This window comes from Erithacus rubecula, assembly GCF_903797595.1.
Source record: "Erithacus rubecula genome assembly, chromosome: 10".
In the NCBI taxonomy this organism is placed as follows: domain Eukaryota; kingdom Metazoa; phylum Chordata; class Aves; order Passeriformes; family Muscicapidae; genus Erithacus; species Erithacus rubecula.
In genome coordinates, this window is record NC_136662.1 from 70714 (window position 1) to 89078 (window position 18365).

General features: G+C 45.9%; 1 protein-coding gene and 1 long non-coding RNA gene across 2 annotated transcripts; one reads left to right on the forward strand and one right to left on the reverse strand.

The window, feature by feature from the left end:
- Positions 1 to 8296: 8296 nt before the first annotated feature.
- LOC306805566 lies at positions 8297 to 9940 on the forward strand. The gene is made up of 3 exons (XR_013775243.1): positions 8297 to 8396; positions 8933 to 9111; positions 9739 to 9940. It is a non-coding gene; the product is annotated as an uncharacterized lncRNA (long non-coding RNA).
- A 3801-nt stretch (positions 9941 to 13741) lies between these two features.
- On the reverse strand, positions 13742 to 18326 carry NAA20 (N-alpha-acetyltransferase 20, NatB catalytic subunit). The gene is made up of 6 exons (XM_079314439.1): positions 18151 to 18326; positions 17988 to 18012; positions 17815 to 17905; positions 16447 to 16582; positions 15320 to 15465; positions 13742 to 14065 (listed from the first exon to the last, which is right to left on the reverse strand). The coding sequence occupies exons 1-6, from the start codon at positions 18201 to 18203 to the stop codon at positions 13980 to 13982; spliced, it is 537 nt and encodes a 178-aa protein (XP_079170565.1). The 5' UTR covers positions 18204 to 18326; the 3' UTR covers positions 13742 to 13979.
- Positions 18327 to 18365: the final 39 nt, after the last annotated feature.

Below are 18365 nucleotides of genomic sequence, written 5' to 3' on the forward strand. Positions count from 1 at the left end.
TTTTAGACCAAACAGGACCCATTTCAGAGGTGAAATATTCCACGCTGTGTTCCTGAGCATTCCCAAGGCTTTTTGACAGGGAAGTAAAACTCCACACGGGAAGGACCACTTCCCATGTAACAACTTCTTCAGTAAAACTTCCCACATAAAAGCCCAGGTGTCTGTAGCATCCTTGGTAACACATTCCACATACAGTATCAGGTCCCTTGGTACATGGGCCACAGCAGAACCTTCAGCATTAAGAGCCATTTCCCTTGGAACAACATCCTCAGTAAAACGTCCCAGATGAAGGACCAGGTCCTGTGTGGCACCAACCTCTGTGCAGCAGTAAGCTTTATCTGGAACTCCCAGAATCAACGTCCGCAGCAGCCCCGGAATTTTAACACAGGATTTTGTGGAACCAAGGAATGGAGGAGCTGTCCTGTCCCAGTTCTGCCTCCTCTGCCAGCAGCAGGGGTGATGCAGCTCTCAGCCATGAGATCACTTCAGTTCAACCTCCCAAAGGGAGGGAACACTTACTATGAATCCCAAAGTTCCAGTGCATCATCTGTCTGCTATCTCAGAACTTCAGTTGGTCTTTGTGGGAAAAAAAATCTGTGTTGGGTCCAAGAACTGACTCTAATCCCTGTTACCTGAACTGTCCATCTGCAGGATCAATGTTCAAAATAAACATTGGGTCCTTAAGGGCAGAGTCTGTCACCCTCTGTAAAACCCAAGGGAAGAACAAGGCTCAAAAGGCAGCCCCTGATGCCTCTAGCCCCTGCTGCTGGAAACACTGCCCAGGATTTTGTACAGACAGGACAGAGCCTTTGCACAGCTCTGTCCCGTGGGACCGAGGGTGGCAAACCTGAGAGACTGACAGAAATAGAACAAATGATTGATTCAAATGGACACTGGTGAGCCCCTCCCCAGAACTGTACCCTGCCCAGCTCAGGAGCTGGAACTGCTGTTGCAGGGCACAGCATCTGAAGGAACACTGCAGCCGTGACATTAAAGCCAGCAAAAACAAGGACTAAAGAGAAAAAGATCCTTACCTGGTCCAATGTCCCAATCTCTGGCTCATCCTCACAGGGGGACATTGCTCCAGGAAGGAATCTCCACACAGCCCGTGAGACCGAGGCTAGGACGCTGCCCTGCCAGCAGAAGACAAGGGTTAGTGAAGCTTTTGGGACATACTCTGTCCTCAGAGTGGTTTGACAAAACACCCATCAATAATAAGGACAGCTTGTACCCAGGCTTGCAATAGACTTTCGTACGTTATTTCTTCAAAGTCTGTGCTTTACAATATTTTGATATTGAAAGTGTTTAATCAAGATTTACCATGAGCTCTGCACCCTGCCATGCACCAAGCCCAAAGGAATAATTGGATATCCTCACACTCATCCAGCCTGAGGCAGCTCCCATGTAGGGAGAGTAGTTACAAAAGTATCCCAATTAAAATTTCATTTACTTCTAAATATCCTCACTGAAATTATTTTTATTATTGTTTACTGTATAATGTGTGCTTTATTAATGTATTAGTTATCATCAATAAAGTATAAAAATATATTATGCTAAAATATAGTTTGCACAGATACCTTTGCAAATTCTGAAAGAAGCTGGCCATTAGGTAATGCTGAACAATCAGCATCCATCTGGATAAAAACCCATGAGCAGAGCTGAAACTGGTTTTCATTGGCAGCTGTACCTTCCTGCAAGTTGTGTTATCGTACCTACGTAGCACACACAAAGATTTCACCCTGCTTATAAACCTTCATGTACTCCCCCCTGCCCCCCACTTGTGCTGCTGCAAAGATGGAAACTGCTAATGGAAGGTTTCAGAAACACAAACCAGCACCATCTGTATTTTTCACCAGGTATGAATGCAGGATGAGCATAACTTCATCACATATGACAGGTGCTAAAATTCCAGATGCTCCTTCAGCTTTCTGACTAATCTAAGATGCTCCTTGAGCTAGAAACCAACAATTTATGCTAGAAAAGGAAACCAGGTTCAGAAGAAATTCTTTTCTTCTATTTTGCCCTAATGATAAACAGGAAGGTTACTGAAACACAGTAATGCACATCATGCTAAAACACTTTGCTCCTATTTTCCATCTCTTACTAGCTTAGCAAAAAGGGTGTCCACAAATAGAGCAAGATTGCTTAAAATGAAAAGGACAAAGAACTCAGATATTTTAAATGAAGAGGCTAAAACAAAAATTTACATGGTTCATGCAGAATGTTTTAGGTGGAATAATTCTGTTCCATTACTTCAACTTCTTTGCACTTTGAGAGGACAAGGACTAACAGAATTTGGAATGTGGGAATCACCATGTAATTATTCAATTTTATTGAAATAAAACTGATTTTTTTCTCCAGTACTAGAGAATCTTAGCTGCTTATCAATGACAATCAATTCATACCAATAGTAAATATTTTTTTTACCTCTGAGAAGGTTACAAACCTTCACAATAGCTTCCCCACAGCTGGATCTCTGCAAACACTTTTGGAAAACATTTGTGTAGATTCAAAGTCCCAGAACACTGCCTGGATTCCTTCTCTACCACGCAGGAGAGGTTCCAGGCTGGGGCACCCCTGAGGTCCTGGGGCAAAAAGGAAAGTCCCAATCCTAGAAAAAATTCCCCTAAATGAATGCCCCAAGAAAAGCCCAACCACAACTAAAAAACTTCCTGCCCCTAACCAAATAAAACAAAAAAAAGAAACCTTTAAATACAGAAAACTTATACCTATTTCAATATTTAATTTCTGGTCCTATCCATATTTGACATTATATATACTACATATATTACTCAATAAATTTTATGGAATTTACATTATAACATATACTACACTTTTATTATTTATTATGTACATGTTTACATTACTAGATCTTTTTTCTATTTTATGTATATATATCTTTACATATATTTGTATGTTTATATTTTTAATATTATTTATTGAAAAGCTCTGCCTCTAACCTAATAGAAACAGAAAAACCCATTATTTTTAACTATATTTAAATGTATTTTTCTATTTATATATATCATACTCTTTGATATATATAAAGATTTGATTAAGTTGATACTTTATATATATTAAGTATATTATACACTATAACATATATTATTTATATTATATCCTACATATATACTTCTATTTGTTTATATTTTAATTTATATATATTTACACGTACATATATTCATAAGTGCAGATATATTTTTAGTTTTATGTTTGTATATATTGCATATTTGTGCATTTATATTTTTGTTTATATAAACTACATTTATATTATTGATTAAAAATCCTGCCTCTAACCAAATAAGACCAATAATAAATTTATTTAAGGTTTAGTTAGGTATTTTTTATATTTACATTTTTTCTGTCTTCTACACCCAGCCCACTCCGTCCCCCCCTCAGCTTTTTTACCTCCCAAAGAAGGCACAGAACGGCTGCAGCTGCCCCGGGCAGGAGCACGGGGTTTTATTCGAACCCTTCCCACGGTCCATCCCCCCAAAAAGGGACTGTGCTTACACTGGGAAGGGGGGCAGCCCACAGTTCCCCAGCCCCGCAGACACAGGCGGCGAGAGGCAGAGCGAGGGAGTGACAGCAGAGAGGACAAAGGAAGAAATCCCTCCCGCAGCTCTCACCTTGCTGGCTGAGAAAGCAGCTGCCTCCTCCTGCCGGCTGATCCCGGCTGCGGGCAGGGCGATGGCTCGGCAGCTCTGCAGAGTGTTCGTTCTTCCTCGATGTATTTGTGTTTCTCTCCATGTCCCCGGGGCCAGAGGGGAGCGGGCAGAGAGCGCGGAGCGGAGCCGGGACGGCTCAGGAAGGGCCCTTCCTGCGGAGGAGCCCCGCAGAGAAAGCCGCTCCCGCAGCTGCCTGCCGGTGCCCACGGGGCTCCGGCGTGCCCGCGGTGCCGCTGAGCGCATGGCCCGTGTCCGCACGCCTGGCACTGCTGCGGAAAACGGCGCCGGGTGGGGGGGATCGGCACCGGGGCGCAGGCAGGAAGCCAAATAACCGAGCAGGGACCTCCATTTCCCACCCTTTCTGCTGCCACCTTTGGAAGGTCAGCGAAGAACGACCGAGGAGCCATCATGGGAGTGGCATGAAGCAACTTCCGCCCTTCCTCGCCGCCATCTTTGTGGTGGCCGATGCCACTTCCTGTCAGTCGCCATCTTTGTTGTGGCCGAAATTACTTCCGGTCGGCCGCCGTCTTTTTTGTGGCTCCCTTCAGGGCCCTAGCCCCTCACAAATGCATCATTCTTGTCACCTGCCTGATCCCGACGCGACTCTGACACCGGCCGACCGACCCTGCGCTCTCGGCGAGGTGTTCCGGCGCCATTCCGACGCTAGAAAGCGTTAGGGTCGTGATTCCGGTTGAATATGGCGGCATTCGGGCCCCGTACGTATTTTCCGTACAATATGGCGGCGCTCCTGCTCTTTACGTATTTCCGGTTTTAAATGGCGGCGCCCATGAGCGTCACGTGCTTCCGGTTCAAAATGGCAGCGCCCACCATCGTCACGTGCTTCCGGTTCAAAAATGGCGGCGCCCATGCCCGCCACGTGGTTCCGGTTCAAAATGGCTGCGCCCATGATCGCCACGTATTTCCGGTTCAAAATGGCGGCGCCCATGATCGTCACGTGCTTCCGGTTCAAAATGGCGGCGCCCATGATTGCCACGTGTTTCCGGTTCAAAATGGCTGTGCCCATGCCCGCCACATGGTTCCGGTTTAAAATGGCTGTGCCCATGATCGCCACGTGTTTCCGGTTCAAAATGGCTGCGCCCATGCTCGCCACGTGCTTTCGGCTTAAAAAGACGGCGTTCATGCTCGCAACGTGCTTTCGGTTTAAAATGGCGGTACCCGTGCCGCCACGTGCTTTTGGTCAAATATGGCGGCTCCAACGCGGCCACTTGGTTCAGGACAAGTATGGCTGCGACTAAATAATCACGTGTTGCCGGAGATTATGGCGGCGGCCCTTCGGCCTTGTGATTGGGGACATTTCGTGCGGCGCCAATGAACGTGGTCGGGCCGACGGGGTGATGTGGGACGACGGCCTCACTCGATGACATGGAGGGCAGGCCGACCCCGTGACGCGCGGGAACGGTGACGGTGCCGGGCGGGCCGACCCTATAACCCGGGGGGCGGCGGGCCGTGCCGCGGGGGGCGGGCAGTCGCTGTGAGGCGAGGGGCGGGGCCGTTGCTGTGGCGCGGGGGGCGGGGCCGTTGCTGTGGCGCGGGGGACGGGCAGTCGCAGTGAGGCGAGGGGCGGTGCCGTTGCTGTGAGGCGGGGGGCGGGCAGTCGCTGTGAGGCGAGGGGCGGGGCCGTTGCTGTGAGGCGGGGGGCGGGCCCGTTGCTGTGGCGCGGGGGGGCGGGGCCGTTGCTGTGAGGCGGGGGCGGGCAGTCGCTGTGAGGCGGGGGCGGGTCCGTCCCTGTGGCGCGGGGGGGCAGTCTGTCGCCGTGTCGCCGTGTCGCCGTGTCGCCGTGACCCGATGCCGTAGTGCCGTGGGCGGAGCCCGGGCCGCTGAGGTGGGTTCCCCAGTGGGACCGGGGTTCCATTCGGGTGCTGTCGGTGCCGGCCGGGGATCCCGTGCCGAGCGGTGCCGCCGCTCCCTCGGCGGGCGGAGCGCGGGGCTCGGGGACCGGGCGGCATCGGGACGCGCGCCGGGGCTGAGCACGGCGGTGCCGCTGCCGCTCCAGGGTCCCGCCGGGGCTCTGGACTCGCTCCCGCCGCGGCGCGGGGACCCGGGGCGGAGGGGCGGTGGCCGCGATTGCCCCGCGCTGACCGGAACCGGCCGGGGCGCGGGGACCGCCCGTGCCGGCCCCAGCACCTCCAAACCCGCCGCTCCCGGCGCTGCCGGGGAATTTGGTTCCAGCGTGGACAGAGAATTCTGTACACCTGTAAGTAATTTCTGATGTGATTGTGCCACTTTAACAGTATTTGAAATGCCTCTCCATGCCCTGGCAGCAGCATTTTTGAACTAAAATGGAAATTCAGCCCTTCTGCCGGGGTCTCTGCACAGAATCATGGAATCCCAGAATGGTTTGGGTGAGAGGGCTCCTTTAAGCTCCTCCAGTTCCACTCCCTGCCGTGAGCAGGGACACCTTTCAGTAGCTCGGGGTGCTCCAAGCCCCAGTGTCCAACCTGGATTTGGACACTTCCAGGATTCCAGAAGCAGCCGCAGCCTCTCCTTGCTGGACAGCAGCATTGAAAGGCAGAGGGAAGGTTCAGCTGTGATGCTTGTGTTGCATTTAACATTGTACTGTGTGACAAAGGTGCCTTTCATCTTTTTTTCTTTTTTTTTTATAAATTAAAAGGTTGCCTTGTATTCTTAGAGTGTTGCATTCTACCTCTGTTGTTTTTCCTGGTAGTCTGGATCCTCTGCTTAGTTTTTTTTCTTCATTTATTAGATGCCCTGTGTGTGGTGGATGTCCTGATTTAGGGCAGTGATGACTTTCATGAAGAAATCTTTAAATGAAGACATGATTATCCAAACATTTCCCTTCCTTGCTGTTGTCCATGCTGCATTAGAAGCTACTGCTTCAGTCTGAGGATGGAACAGGTGCAGGTTTTTTGGTATTGTGTAATTTCTACCAGTGGAGTGAAAGGGGCATCATTTTTACCCATTTTTAATATTTTTTTACCATTTTTTCCTTGAGCTGTTTTATTGTCTTCCCTGCAAGCAGAAGGGGGTGCAGATCCATGGTATTTCCTCCTCAAGAGAGGCATTGAAGCTCTGTAGGTGCTTCTGCCCTTTTCCCCTGACCCTAAAGAGAAGAGACACTGTCCCTGCATGGACCACCTGGCTTCTGTCACAGTGTTTTTAGGACAGTGAGGTGATCAGGAGAGGAAGGTGGTTTCCGTGGCTGTGGGCAGCTCTTCCTGAGATCAGGGAGAGAGGACTGTGCTGTTAAGTAGGAAATGGATGCATTTTCCAGAGAAAGCTTCTTCAGGAATGAAGCTCTGGTGGCAAATATTGCACAGTTCTACCAGCTCCTTGAGGAAAGTCACAGGGGAGTCACAGGGGCACCAGTGGGCTTGGAGCAGGATTTGCCAACCCCACAAAACCTCACTAAGTTCTCTGTGGGTATTTGGTGCTCAAGTAGCACCTGGGATGACTGAAAGAAAATTCTGTTTAACTTGTACATGTTAACTGGGGTGTGCCCCCCAGTACAAATCAGTTCTTCTCCAAGGTGGTGCTTGGCAGGGGGCTTTTCCTGTTAAAATACAAGCATGCTTGGCACAGCACAGTGAGGATGGGTTATTTACTTCAGCAGGAACTAATGTGTGGAGGATTTTTCAGGTTCCTCAGTGGTCAGGAACTCTTGTCTAACACTTCTTGATCTTACTCAGTACTTTTCTGAATGATGCTCTGTGGGCTGCTGCCAAGGCCCAAGGTAAGGAGGGTTGCCCCAGTGTCTGCTCAGGTCAATAGCTAAATTTGGTTTTGCTTTTCTAAGAACACACATAGTGGAGTACCTTGTTGCTGTTTTCACTGAGCTCCTGCTCTCTCAGAGAGAATCTCTTGCTCTCTGCTTGATGCTCCAACTCTATGATAAAGATCTTGAGTCCCTGAAAGTTGCTAAGTATCCTCAGCTCTACCAGTTTAACCAGTACTATAAACTCTGGATACCCAAGCAATCTCAGGAACCTGTGGTATGAAGCCACTGAATTCTTGAGCCAGTATTCCTATCAAACCCTCACAGTTTATAGAGGTCACATTTCCATCAGAAAGAGCATTTCTATATCGAGCTAATTCTGTATTTCTTGTTGATCATGTTAGACACAGATTTGCTGCAGGGCTTTTCTCTGATGACACAAGAGGTCTCTGTGGTGTTTGGGAGGTGGCTCAGGGCTCAGGGGTGGGTCGTACACAGGTTCCTCACCGGGCACAGCAGAGCCTGGTGCATACAGTGGCCTCAGTTCAGAGTGCCTGGAGTTGCCCCTGGCTGGGTTGGGGATCACAGGCCCCCCGGGCTGGGTTTGGTGTTTTTCTCTAAGGCCAGCAGTGAACACTACAGATTCCCTGGGGGCACTGCTGGATGGCTCTGTTCTAGCAGGACTGCACACTTGTGCTCCTGGAGCTTTGCCCTGGGTTCAGCCCACAGCTCATCTCAAAACATGGGTAGCTGAGGAGATTTTTGTTTCATATGCATCACTGTTTTTCTCTTATGCTTTTTTTTTTCACTTTAAACAATTTAAAAATTACAAGGAGGTAGACGAAGAACCTGCTGTGCCCCTGGATTCTGTATTTACCACTTTGCTTCCTCTCTCATAGGCTCTCTTTAGCAATACCCTACTAGAAGGTGGTGTTCAGACAAAATTGGCTTTCTGGCTCCCACCTGACCAGCTTTTGTTAGGAGTAAAGCACGTGCTGTTATACCTGAAATCCACAGTGGAGAACTTCAGCACTGTAAGAGCAATATTGTAATAATATTGTGGTTATGTTTGGTTTATTTTCATGCAGAAGGTACAAATTACTTAGCTGTTAAAATTTAGGTTCCAGTTCTGTAGCTCTTTTTTTCTGTACTTGTCTCTGAGGTTGCACAGCACTGTACAAAACTGCATGTAATTTGTAAACAAATGCCAGTTCTTATTATTGAGGAGCTTTGCATTTACTTTGCATGGGTCACCTTGCTGATTGGTGTGAGTGCAAATAAACTCGAGATTTTAATCCAGCTCCTGGGTCTCCCTAAGAAGCCTTTGCAGAGAGTAAAATTCACTGGTCTGTGTACCTCCAAATGTCACAATATAAATAAAATTCTATCACTGTTTATTTGGCAACCTGAGACTTCTCTTAGAATCAAGTTTCTACATAGGGAAGTGGTTCCTTCCCCCAGAAGAGGCTGTTGTCTATGTAGTTCTTCATTAACTCCTATTCCTGTTGTTTAAGTACCCTTCTGCTCCCATCCTCTTTTCTACACTTCCAAGATGTCTTTATTTTCATAGCTTGGTAAAACCTTGGGTCCTCAGCTTGCTGACCTCTGTGTGGACCTGCTGAGCATCCTGTTGTGCCGGGGCAATCAAATAAAGCCGGAGCAGCAGCAGGAACAGGAAGAGCGTCAGGCTGATGGGATCTCTTTGTGGATGAGGAGCCTCTGATGACAGAAGTGTCTTCAAATGATAAGGTACCAAATCTCTGCACACAGAGGTACCTGTTAGTAAACTTGGATTTGGCTGATTCTCTAGGGAATAGTTTGGCTGATCAGAGAGCTGTTGTTAAGCTCTTGGAGGAGAATTTAGGAATGTAGAGCGTGAGGTTGCTAAACTACTGTGTGGAGATGTGACCCAGCTGCATCACCCACAGTGCCACCCTGAGCTGGAACATGTCAGGAGAAGTCCCAAATGAGATCATCTTTGCAGAAAAAAATGTATTCCCTCAGCCCTGTGTAAAGCCTTATTGAAAATTATGTACCTGAGGAGGGAATTTTCCTCCTTTCATCTGTTCTGTGAATTTGTGGAGATTAGAGTGTGTAGATGAACCCCAGAATACTCAGTTTTCCTCTGCAGATGAGCTCAGACATGTCCAGAGTGTTCAGTATAACAGCATAAATCCCACAGCATAAATGTTGGGAGAATGATATTCATGTGCTTGTAATTCATTAATATTGTTTATCCTCTGGCCAGCGAGTAGACAATTTCATGTTCAGTGAGTGTAACTGATAAACTGTGGAAAACAGGCAGATGAATGAGTTTATTTTTTACCCTGCACCATTTTACCCATTCAGTGACACTGTTACCTCTGTGTGTTACAGACCCTGGAGGATACACTCACCTTGATTTTCAGACAGCCTACACTGGAGAGCTGGTTCCTGGCGTTGGAGCTGCGCTCTGTTCCTCAGCCTGGTCTGAACCCTGTCCCTGTGAAGCTCCTGTCAGCTCACCTCAATTCTGGGGTGCTCCAGCTGCTGAAATCAGGCACCCCCGCCCTGCAGAGCATCATGAGGGATCACAGACACGTCTTGTCCAAGTATTTCAAAGCCGTCACCAAGAGTGTCCGGGAAGAGCTGCTGACTGTGGGGCAGGACAGAAGCCTGGAACTCTCACCAGCTGCACATGTACATGACTGCAGCCCAGCTGAAGGAGATCACTTTAACCATGCTGCAACTTCCTGAGAACAGCTTGACTTGTCAGAAATCTGAAAAATCCCCTAAAATAGGGAAACAGTTAAGCTTCTATGGACAAATCTTGGTGCAGCTCCTTACAGACAGCTACCAAAGACATCCCCAGCAAGGAGAACTTCTGCTGTCCGCAGAGCACGTTCAGGCTTTGGGGAAATTGATGTCAGCATCGGCCAGCAAAGATTTGGAGCGAGTTTTCCTTCAGGCTCTCCAGAGTGAGCCAGTCCTGGCTCTCGCAGGTGGTGTCGAGGTGCAGGCTCACTGTCTTGCCCAGTGCTCACACAACTCCCTGGCCATTGTGGCCATGCTGATCCAGCACTCCAGGACTCACCTGCTGCGGTTGGAGCTCTGGGGTCTGAGCAGTGCCACTGGGAAGTACCTGAGGAAGCACATGGAGAGCTTTCTTCCGCTCGTTCACGTGTATTTGCAGTGCAGAGACCTGGATGGTTTCAGCCAACCTTCCACAGGTAAAGGCACCTCTGAGCCCTGCCAGTGATGCAGGAGCCACATTCCCTGTGCAGGATCTGCTGGCCTTAAGAGCTGGCAATCTTCACAGCACAGATAAAGGTGATAAGACTTGGATGTCTGACCTCTAGTGACTGTCTTGGAAGTACCTCTGCAGCACTAAAGGTGAAGAGCTGTTCTGAGGCTTGCCTGTTAGACTGAAGCCAAGTGCTCTTGCAGTTACTGCTGCCCAGATTTCTCTTTTGAAGCCCTTATTTAATGCTTAGTGATTGTGGAAATCTGCCATTGTGCTTCTCCTGGTTTTCTACGGGAGGTAAAACCTTTTTCTCAGGCACGGATAGAAGAGTGTCATATGTACAATATTATTTTTATGATTTATCATATACATAATCTTTATATTGCTAATATTTTTTCTATTTTATGTATATCTATATCTTGATATATTATATATTTGTATGTTTCTAATTTTAGTATTATTTATTTAAAAGCCCTACCTCTAACTAAATACAAACAAAAAAACCCTTTATTTTAAACAATACTTAAATATATGTTTCTATTTATATTTTTCATATTTATATCTTTAATATATCTCACCAAGATAGGGGACAGTCAGGGAGGAGAACTGGCCAGTAGTCAGACTGGACAGAGCTCCTTTAGGACAAGAATATTTACAGGTAGAAGCAATTCCCTCCTTTGCATCTCCTTTTTATTTAGCCCCCCAAAACTCAATTCCTATCACAAGGAATGTGCAGTCCTGTCTTTTCCCTGCACAGTGTTTGTACAGAGGACCTGGGCCCAGCAGGCACCCGTGAGTCATTGAATAAATCCAGGTTTATATTTCAAAGGTTCTCCTTCTGGCACTGCATGTTTGGAGATCTGGGCTGGCATGTTTGACTCCCCTCACGGCCACAGCCAAGAACAATTGATCAGATTTTGCAGAGAATTCCCACTAAAACTCAGGTACAATCAGTGAGCAGAAAATCCTTTGGGGTTTAGCTCCATTTCTCACCTCTTCCAAGTGGAGGAAGATGGCCTTTTGTCACACATCACAGCAGCAGTGACAGATCAGGGTTGTTTTTTTTTTTTTTTATTTAATAAAAGGGGAATAAAAATAAACCAGGTCTGATATAAATGTCTCCAAACCCCATTAAAGCTTTTTAAACCCAAGATGACCATAATGATTCCCAAGTTCAGTCTTCTATTTGTACCGGTTTTGCTATCATGAAATCAATCAGGTTATTTTAAGAAATAGCAAATCATCATGACTAAACCTCTGGCTCTTCGTTATTTGCACTTACAGTCCCTTGTAGGAAGCACTGCAGCCTTTTTCCCATACTACACTGGAGAGAGGATGGACATTAATGACACACATATGCACAAACAGTCTTTCTGGTTCTTCAAAAAGTTTAAAAAGCCTGTAATAAAAATGATGTAAAGTAATAATGTGTCTCAGACTGTTCAAGAAAAGGGAAAGCAGAGCTTTAATATCCCACTGAGAGATGTTGAATAAATCTTCCCCATAACTTTGCACACAGTAATAAAATCTTTTTGTCCAAACAAAACCAAGATTTTTTTGACCAAACAAGTTAGGTCTGTATGAGAACAGCTCAGGAGGCTTTCAGGGCTCACAGTGATGAGACTATGTTTTAAAATAGTTCCCTAACTCTTTTCCTAGATGGAAAATGTGCAGTACCTTTGCCCATGCAAAGCCAATGATCCTGCCCTCTTTAAAATCCCATTAAAAAAACCTTCAAAATCCCCCAAATACTCCAAACCCTCTTTAAAATCCCTAAAAAAACCACTAAAAAATACCCCAAAACCCTTTAAAATTCCCTAAAAAAACCCTTTAAAATCCCAAAAAAATTCCCCAAATTCCTCCAAAAAGCCCCTAACCCCCCCAAAATAACCCCAAAATTCCCCCAATAAAACCCAAAAAAACCCTTTAAAAATTATTTTAGCACCCCCCAAAATCCCCCAAAAATACTCTTTAAAATCCCCTTAAAAAAACCCCTGAAAATCCCCAAAAACCCTTTAAAATTTCCTTAAAAAACCTTTTAAAATCAAAAAAATATCCCAAAATTCCTCCAAAAATGCTTTTTAGAACCCCTAAACCCCCCCACCCCCAAAATAACCCCAAAATTCCCCCAGTAAAATCTAAGAACTCTTTAAAAAAATCTTTTAAACCCCCCCCTAAACACCCCAAAATCTCCCAAATTTCCCCAAATTCAGCAAGCAGCAGCACGAACCCTGTCGGGACCTGTCGCGAGCAGAGTCTGGCTACCATGGCTTGGAAGGATGCTGATAAAGCATCCAAATGTGACAAAGGTAAGAAAGGTGGACACAAATGACAGAACATAGGCACAGATTACATAAGATACACTAGTCATTTACTCAGAGCTGAAAGGAAATGGAGCAGCCATCAAGTGGAGCATTTACTATTGAACTTATGTTTTAAGGCATCTCCAAGGGCTATTGCTTGGGATTTAATTTTTGTGAGGGAAGATTCCCTTGGCTTTAACACTGCTGTTGTGTGATGTCATCAGGCTGAAAAGAAAGGGATTCAGGGTGGGTAGTACACACTTGGGTGAGTGTGTGGGAGCTCTGAGAGGTTGGCACTGTGAATTGTTCCCTCCACAAACACAACATGCTGACATTCCCACGTGCCAGCTGGTTTCTTGAGGTGTTTCTGGGGTGTTGGTGGGATCTGTCTGGGGTGACGGATCTCAGGTGCCTGTTCAGAACAGCCCATCACTGAGGAGCTGAGACGAGAGCTTTATCTGTGCCCATCCTGTCAGGGCATCCCAGTGCCCACCATTGTGTTCCCATCCCTGGGATGTGTTTTGCTGAGGAGCTCCGGCTGGGAGACAGATCCATCTTGTGCCAGATGGAAGTAGCAGCCTGCTGCTTCTCCATCCCTGGCTCCCACAAACCTGTGCCACGAGTTCTGTGGCCAGCAGGGCAGCAGCTTCCCACCACCCAACCCAGCTGGAGCTGCTGGGACTGAGGGGGATGTGGCACCGGTCCCAGGCGACCCGCTTAGGGCTCCAGTGGTGCTAAATTTTTTGGGAATTGTGCAGCATCTTCAGTGGTCATGAAGAGATGCATTTCAAGAGTTTTTACTCTTACTGAATTCAGGTATTTTGGTTTCAAAGAAAATCAAGAAAAGACCATACAGGAGGTAATTCCATTTTAATAATCTCCAAATCTCCAATATGTGAAAGGAAAAATAACAAAGTGTGGCAGTATACAGCCATTACCAATAGAAGCAGTGTTAGTCAGCTTCTCAATACTGCTTTTTAGTATTTCATGGCAAAAAAATCTGGCCAAAAACTTCTTATCCATGACTTGTTGGGGGTTATAGGAGGTGGAACCTGACACTTAGTAAACTGCTTGAGAACCACAGCTCAAGGTTACTCGATGTCTTCTGGCCTCACAGGATGAGGCAGAGGTATAACTGATTTCTTCTCTGTATCTCTGGAAAGAGCTTTTCTCATATCTACAGCAAAAGGAAAAATGTTGCAATAGCAATGCAGTCATTGTAAAAGGCCATGTTAAATGAATTCTCCATTAAAATAAGATAATTTTTAATCAAAAAAAATTCCTAGAATCATGAGACTATCTCAAGTTGGAAGGGGCCCATAAGGATCCAACTCTCTGCTCCACATAGTGCTACCTAAAATTATACTGTATGATCAAGAGCATTGTGCAGATATTCCTTGAACTCTGATGGGCTTGGTGTCATGACCCTTTCCCTGGAGAGACCACTGCAGTTATCAACCACTGTCTCAGTGAAGAGCCTTCTAACAACCAGTTTGAACATTCCCTGACACAGCTTTGCTCCATCTCCTCCTGCCATGTCACTGGTCACCGGAGAGAGGAGATCAACACTCCCCTCTGCTGTCCTCTATACACTATGATGAGGACATGTCTCAGCTTTCTCTTCTCCAAGTGGAACAAACTCATGGACATCAGCTGCTCCTCCTAAATCTTGCCAAGACCTCCCATCATCTTGACTACTCTCTTCAGGACACACTAATGTCCTTAGTGTCAATGGCAATGATAGTAACTGATATAAAACACCGCATGAAACTCAGCTGAGTGGAAAGAAAATGACAGGCTAAGGGGACAAATATATGATTTAAGTCACTTGCAGCAATGTGTAGGTGTAGACAGTAGGTGTCTATCCTAGCCCTTGTATTCCACAATACTCCTACATAACAAATAAATAGCTCAAGAACAGAAATTATAAGCAGTCTGGCCATGTAAGCCTTTGGGAGGATAATTTTAAAAAGGATCTGGAAAGAGGATGCACCTGATTGTTCACTTTTGTTAACATAATTAACATGCTCGAATTTCCACATTCCTTCCTTTTTAAATTGAAAATGTCACACAATTCTCTGTCATTGTTGAACACTGCCAATTGTTAATTTATAGGCAGACATGTGAGAAAAACAGTCTCTGTTGTGGGATGAAAGGAAGAAAGTACTGACATTCCTTCTTGTTTATTCTTGTTCTGCAGTTGATTTTGCCAGAGAGGGTACAAAATGTGTAAATGACAAGATTAAGTTTTGTAACTGATATAATCTTAAGTAAGAAAAGTTACCTAAAGGAGGATACATAAATGCCATTAACCTGCAACTGTCTGAAACTGTTTCACAAGCCAAAAAAATAATAATTGTCTTACAAACAAGCCCAGGAACCCTCAACAAGAGAATCGTTCCATTCAATTTGGGACTGAGCATGAACTTACCATAAGCATCTTCATCTGGCTCCCCACTGCTAGCTGAGTAGTACTCTAAGACTGTCCGGTACACACTGTAGCCTAGTTGCTTATACATATTTACAGCAACCTGATTTGATACTCTCACAAAGAGATCGACAAAAAATCCACCCTTTCTTTAGGAGGGGAAGAAAAAAACAAACAAAACAAAACCACATTAAAGAAATAGTAGGAAAATGTATTTCTAAGTAATAACCCATAAATTGTAATGAAACCAAAGCAAGTCTAATGCAGTATGCTAATCAAACATCTTTCATGTAATGTAATGTAATAACAGATACACTCCTTTACCAATGGAAAATTCAAATACAGACACGGATTTCATTTTATTTTTGTCACACAGCCCTTCTACACCAATCGGTGGGCTCAGAAATTTGAAGAGAAAGAACAGGACATGCTAAATGCTCCCACTGGCCTAAATCCATGAGATATGATTAAAAAAGTATCCACATTTTACATTGCCTGGATTAGAAGGAGTGGAATCACTCACAAAATTCAGTTACTTAACAGGAGATGACAGACCCTTAATTTCACAAGGCAACTTTTTCAATACATCATACTATTCTCCAATTTCACCAACCAAAGTGGAGTTGCTCTACCAAAATCAGTTAAGGACATTTCCCAGTGGGTTCATCTTACACTAAACTAAATTTTCTCAGGTACAAGTTACCAAGCACGGGATGGCAAGTAAACTGAGATACTGTCTGCAGTAGAAAATTTTTTCAGGATTGTGTCTGAGTGCATTGCACATAGCCCACAGTTACTGAACATGTATATTGGAGGGGCCCTACAGGAAACAGTGCTGACATTTCCCAAAGCTCTTTTCCTGCCAAGAAATGTTCTTCTACACAGTATCTCTACTGGAATTCAGGCTATGTCCTTCTCACTCTGGCATGTTAACTTTCACAGACACCCTGAGATTTTAAACTGCTAAGCAACTTTCATAACTCTTTTTCTCCAACTATGAGAAATTTTATAAAATCAAAACACCACGTAAACCAAAGTTCTACCACATAAACCAGGGACAGGTGTCTGTAGAAATACTACTTTAAAATATTACTTTAAAAGATAAACTTAAAGACAGACATACTACTCACTTTTCTGAAATTTCTTCCAGGAGCTCCATCAACTTAGCAGCCAAACCCAGCCGTCGAAATTCTGGTGCAACAGAGAGAGCAGTAACATGTCCATGCCATTCTTCCCTAGCCACAGAGCCTTCGGCTTTGCCCATAACTGTGAACACACAGAGCATCAGCACAGCAGCGCCTCTGGGGTAATGCAGTGCCTGTAGCCAGACAACTTCATAAGAGGAATAAACCATGGATAAACACACAGTACAATGGTTGTTGCAGAGACTAAAACAGGGATGTCTACCTTTTCTGTCTATGATTCAGCAGCCACTAAAAATGTTATTTTGATCAAATATTACAGCAGTTTCTTGACTAGTGTAAACAAACACCCAAGAATTTTGCAAATTCCTTGCTTGAGGTGATTTTTAAATGCAAATATTAAGCAATTCTCACAAATCTTTTACTGAACCAAAATTTAATCTCTGACTAAAACAGAGGACGAACAGAGGGCTAGAAACCCAAAACTACCATTCCAGTAACTATTTGAGACTTTTGGAGATTATGGGGGAATAGAGCTTAGGACGCTTTACCAATCTGGCAATAGAAAGCTAAGGCCCTACAAACATGATGTGTTCAAGGTGGAAAAAAGGAAAAAAAACCCAAAAAACAAAAAACAAAAAACAAAAAAAAAAAAGAAAAGGAGTGGAGGTAGGGATGGTGTTTTTTTTCTAGTTTCCCTCCTCTCTACACTGGGCCAATCCAATGTCAGTTCATTAATAAACATTCACACTTCCAATATATCTTTTAGATATACTTATATAGACATAGATATAGATATCACAGTCATTGCCAATATGCAACAACTATGGTGAGTACAGAGAAACATTCTATACACCACACATTTTTTCAGCTTTAGCATGTCAAATACTTTTATTTCCTGGGTCCCTGCAAAAACCATTACTCTGCTCCACCCCGCCTCCTGCCAGCTCTCTTTGGCATGATTTCTGAAAAACACAAATATTCCACAGCAAATTACATCCTGGCACAGAGCTTTCCAGTACAGGGAAATGCAAAACACAAGCCCAGCACTTTTACGCACTGTGTGTAGGGAGTGTAGGGACTTAATTTCAGATTAAAGAAATACCCATTCACCGAATAAAGCTGGATGTTACCATAGCTAAGGCTCCCCGTTGCGCTAGGAACATCAAACTGGAAGCTACGGCCATGAATCCTGCATTATACCCTAGGACATTTAAGACACGGGAAGATGCAACGCAACGTTCCTCTTCCATGTCGAACATTTGGTAAACGCGAAGAGTAAGAAAAGCTCCCGCGTTATAATCCCCGAGATAGGCAACGAAGGGAGACGTTACCGCCGGAACACCCGGCACTCACTGTAACCCATCAGCTCCCCGCCGGGCGCCTCGGCGACGATGAAATACTCGGGCCAGTGGGCGAGGTACTGCAAGTAGAACGGAATCCCGTACTGCGCGCTGGGTTAAGGAGCAACTGCGGCCGCCGCGGCTGCGCCGCCCGCACCCGACCCCGCGCCCCGGAGGGAAGGATACGGTCTCGGTCAGCGGGTCCAGATTGCTGTGGGGGGAGAGAGTGCGGCGATCACCCCGGGCCCGGGCCCTGGCCCGCCCGGCCGGCGGGCCATCCCGAGGACCCCGCGCGGCGGGGAAGCGCGCAGGAGCTCGGGGGCAGGGAGAGGGGACAGCCGGCGCTCACATGTTGTTGAATCGGAAGAGGTCGTCGCAGGTGAAGGCGCGGAGCGTTGTCATGATGACGGTGATCACGACGATGCCGGGGAGGATGACGCTAAGAATGACGGTGAGGATGACGGTGACGACGCTGCCCCGGAAGCGCTCCCGCGCCCAAGGGCCACTTTTGCCACGGAAAGGCGGCAGACGGGGCGCCCCCGCCCCCCTACACAGCCCCGCCCC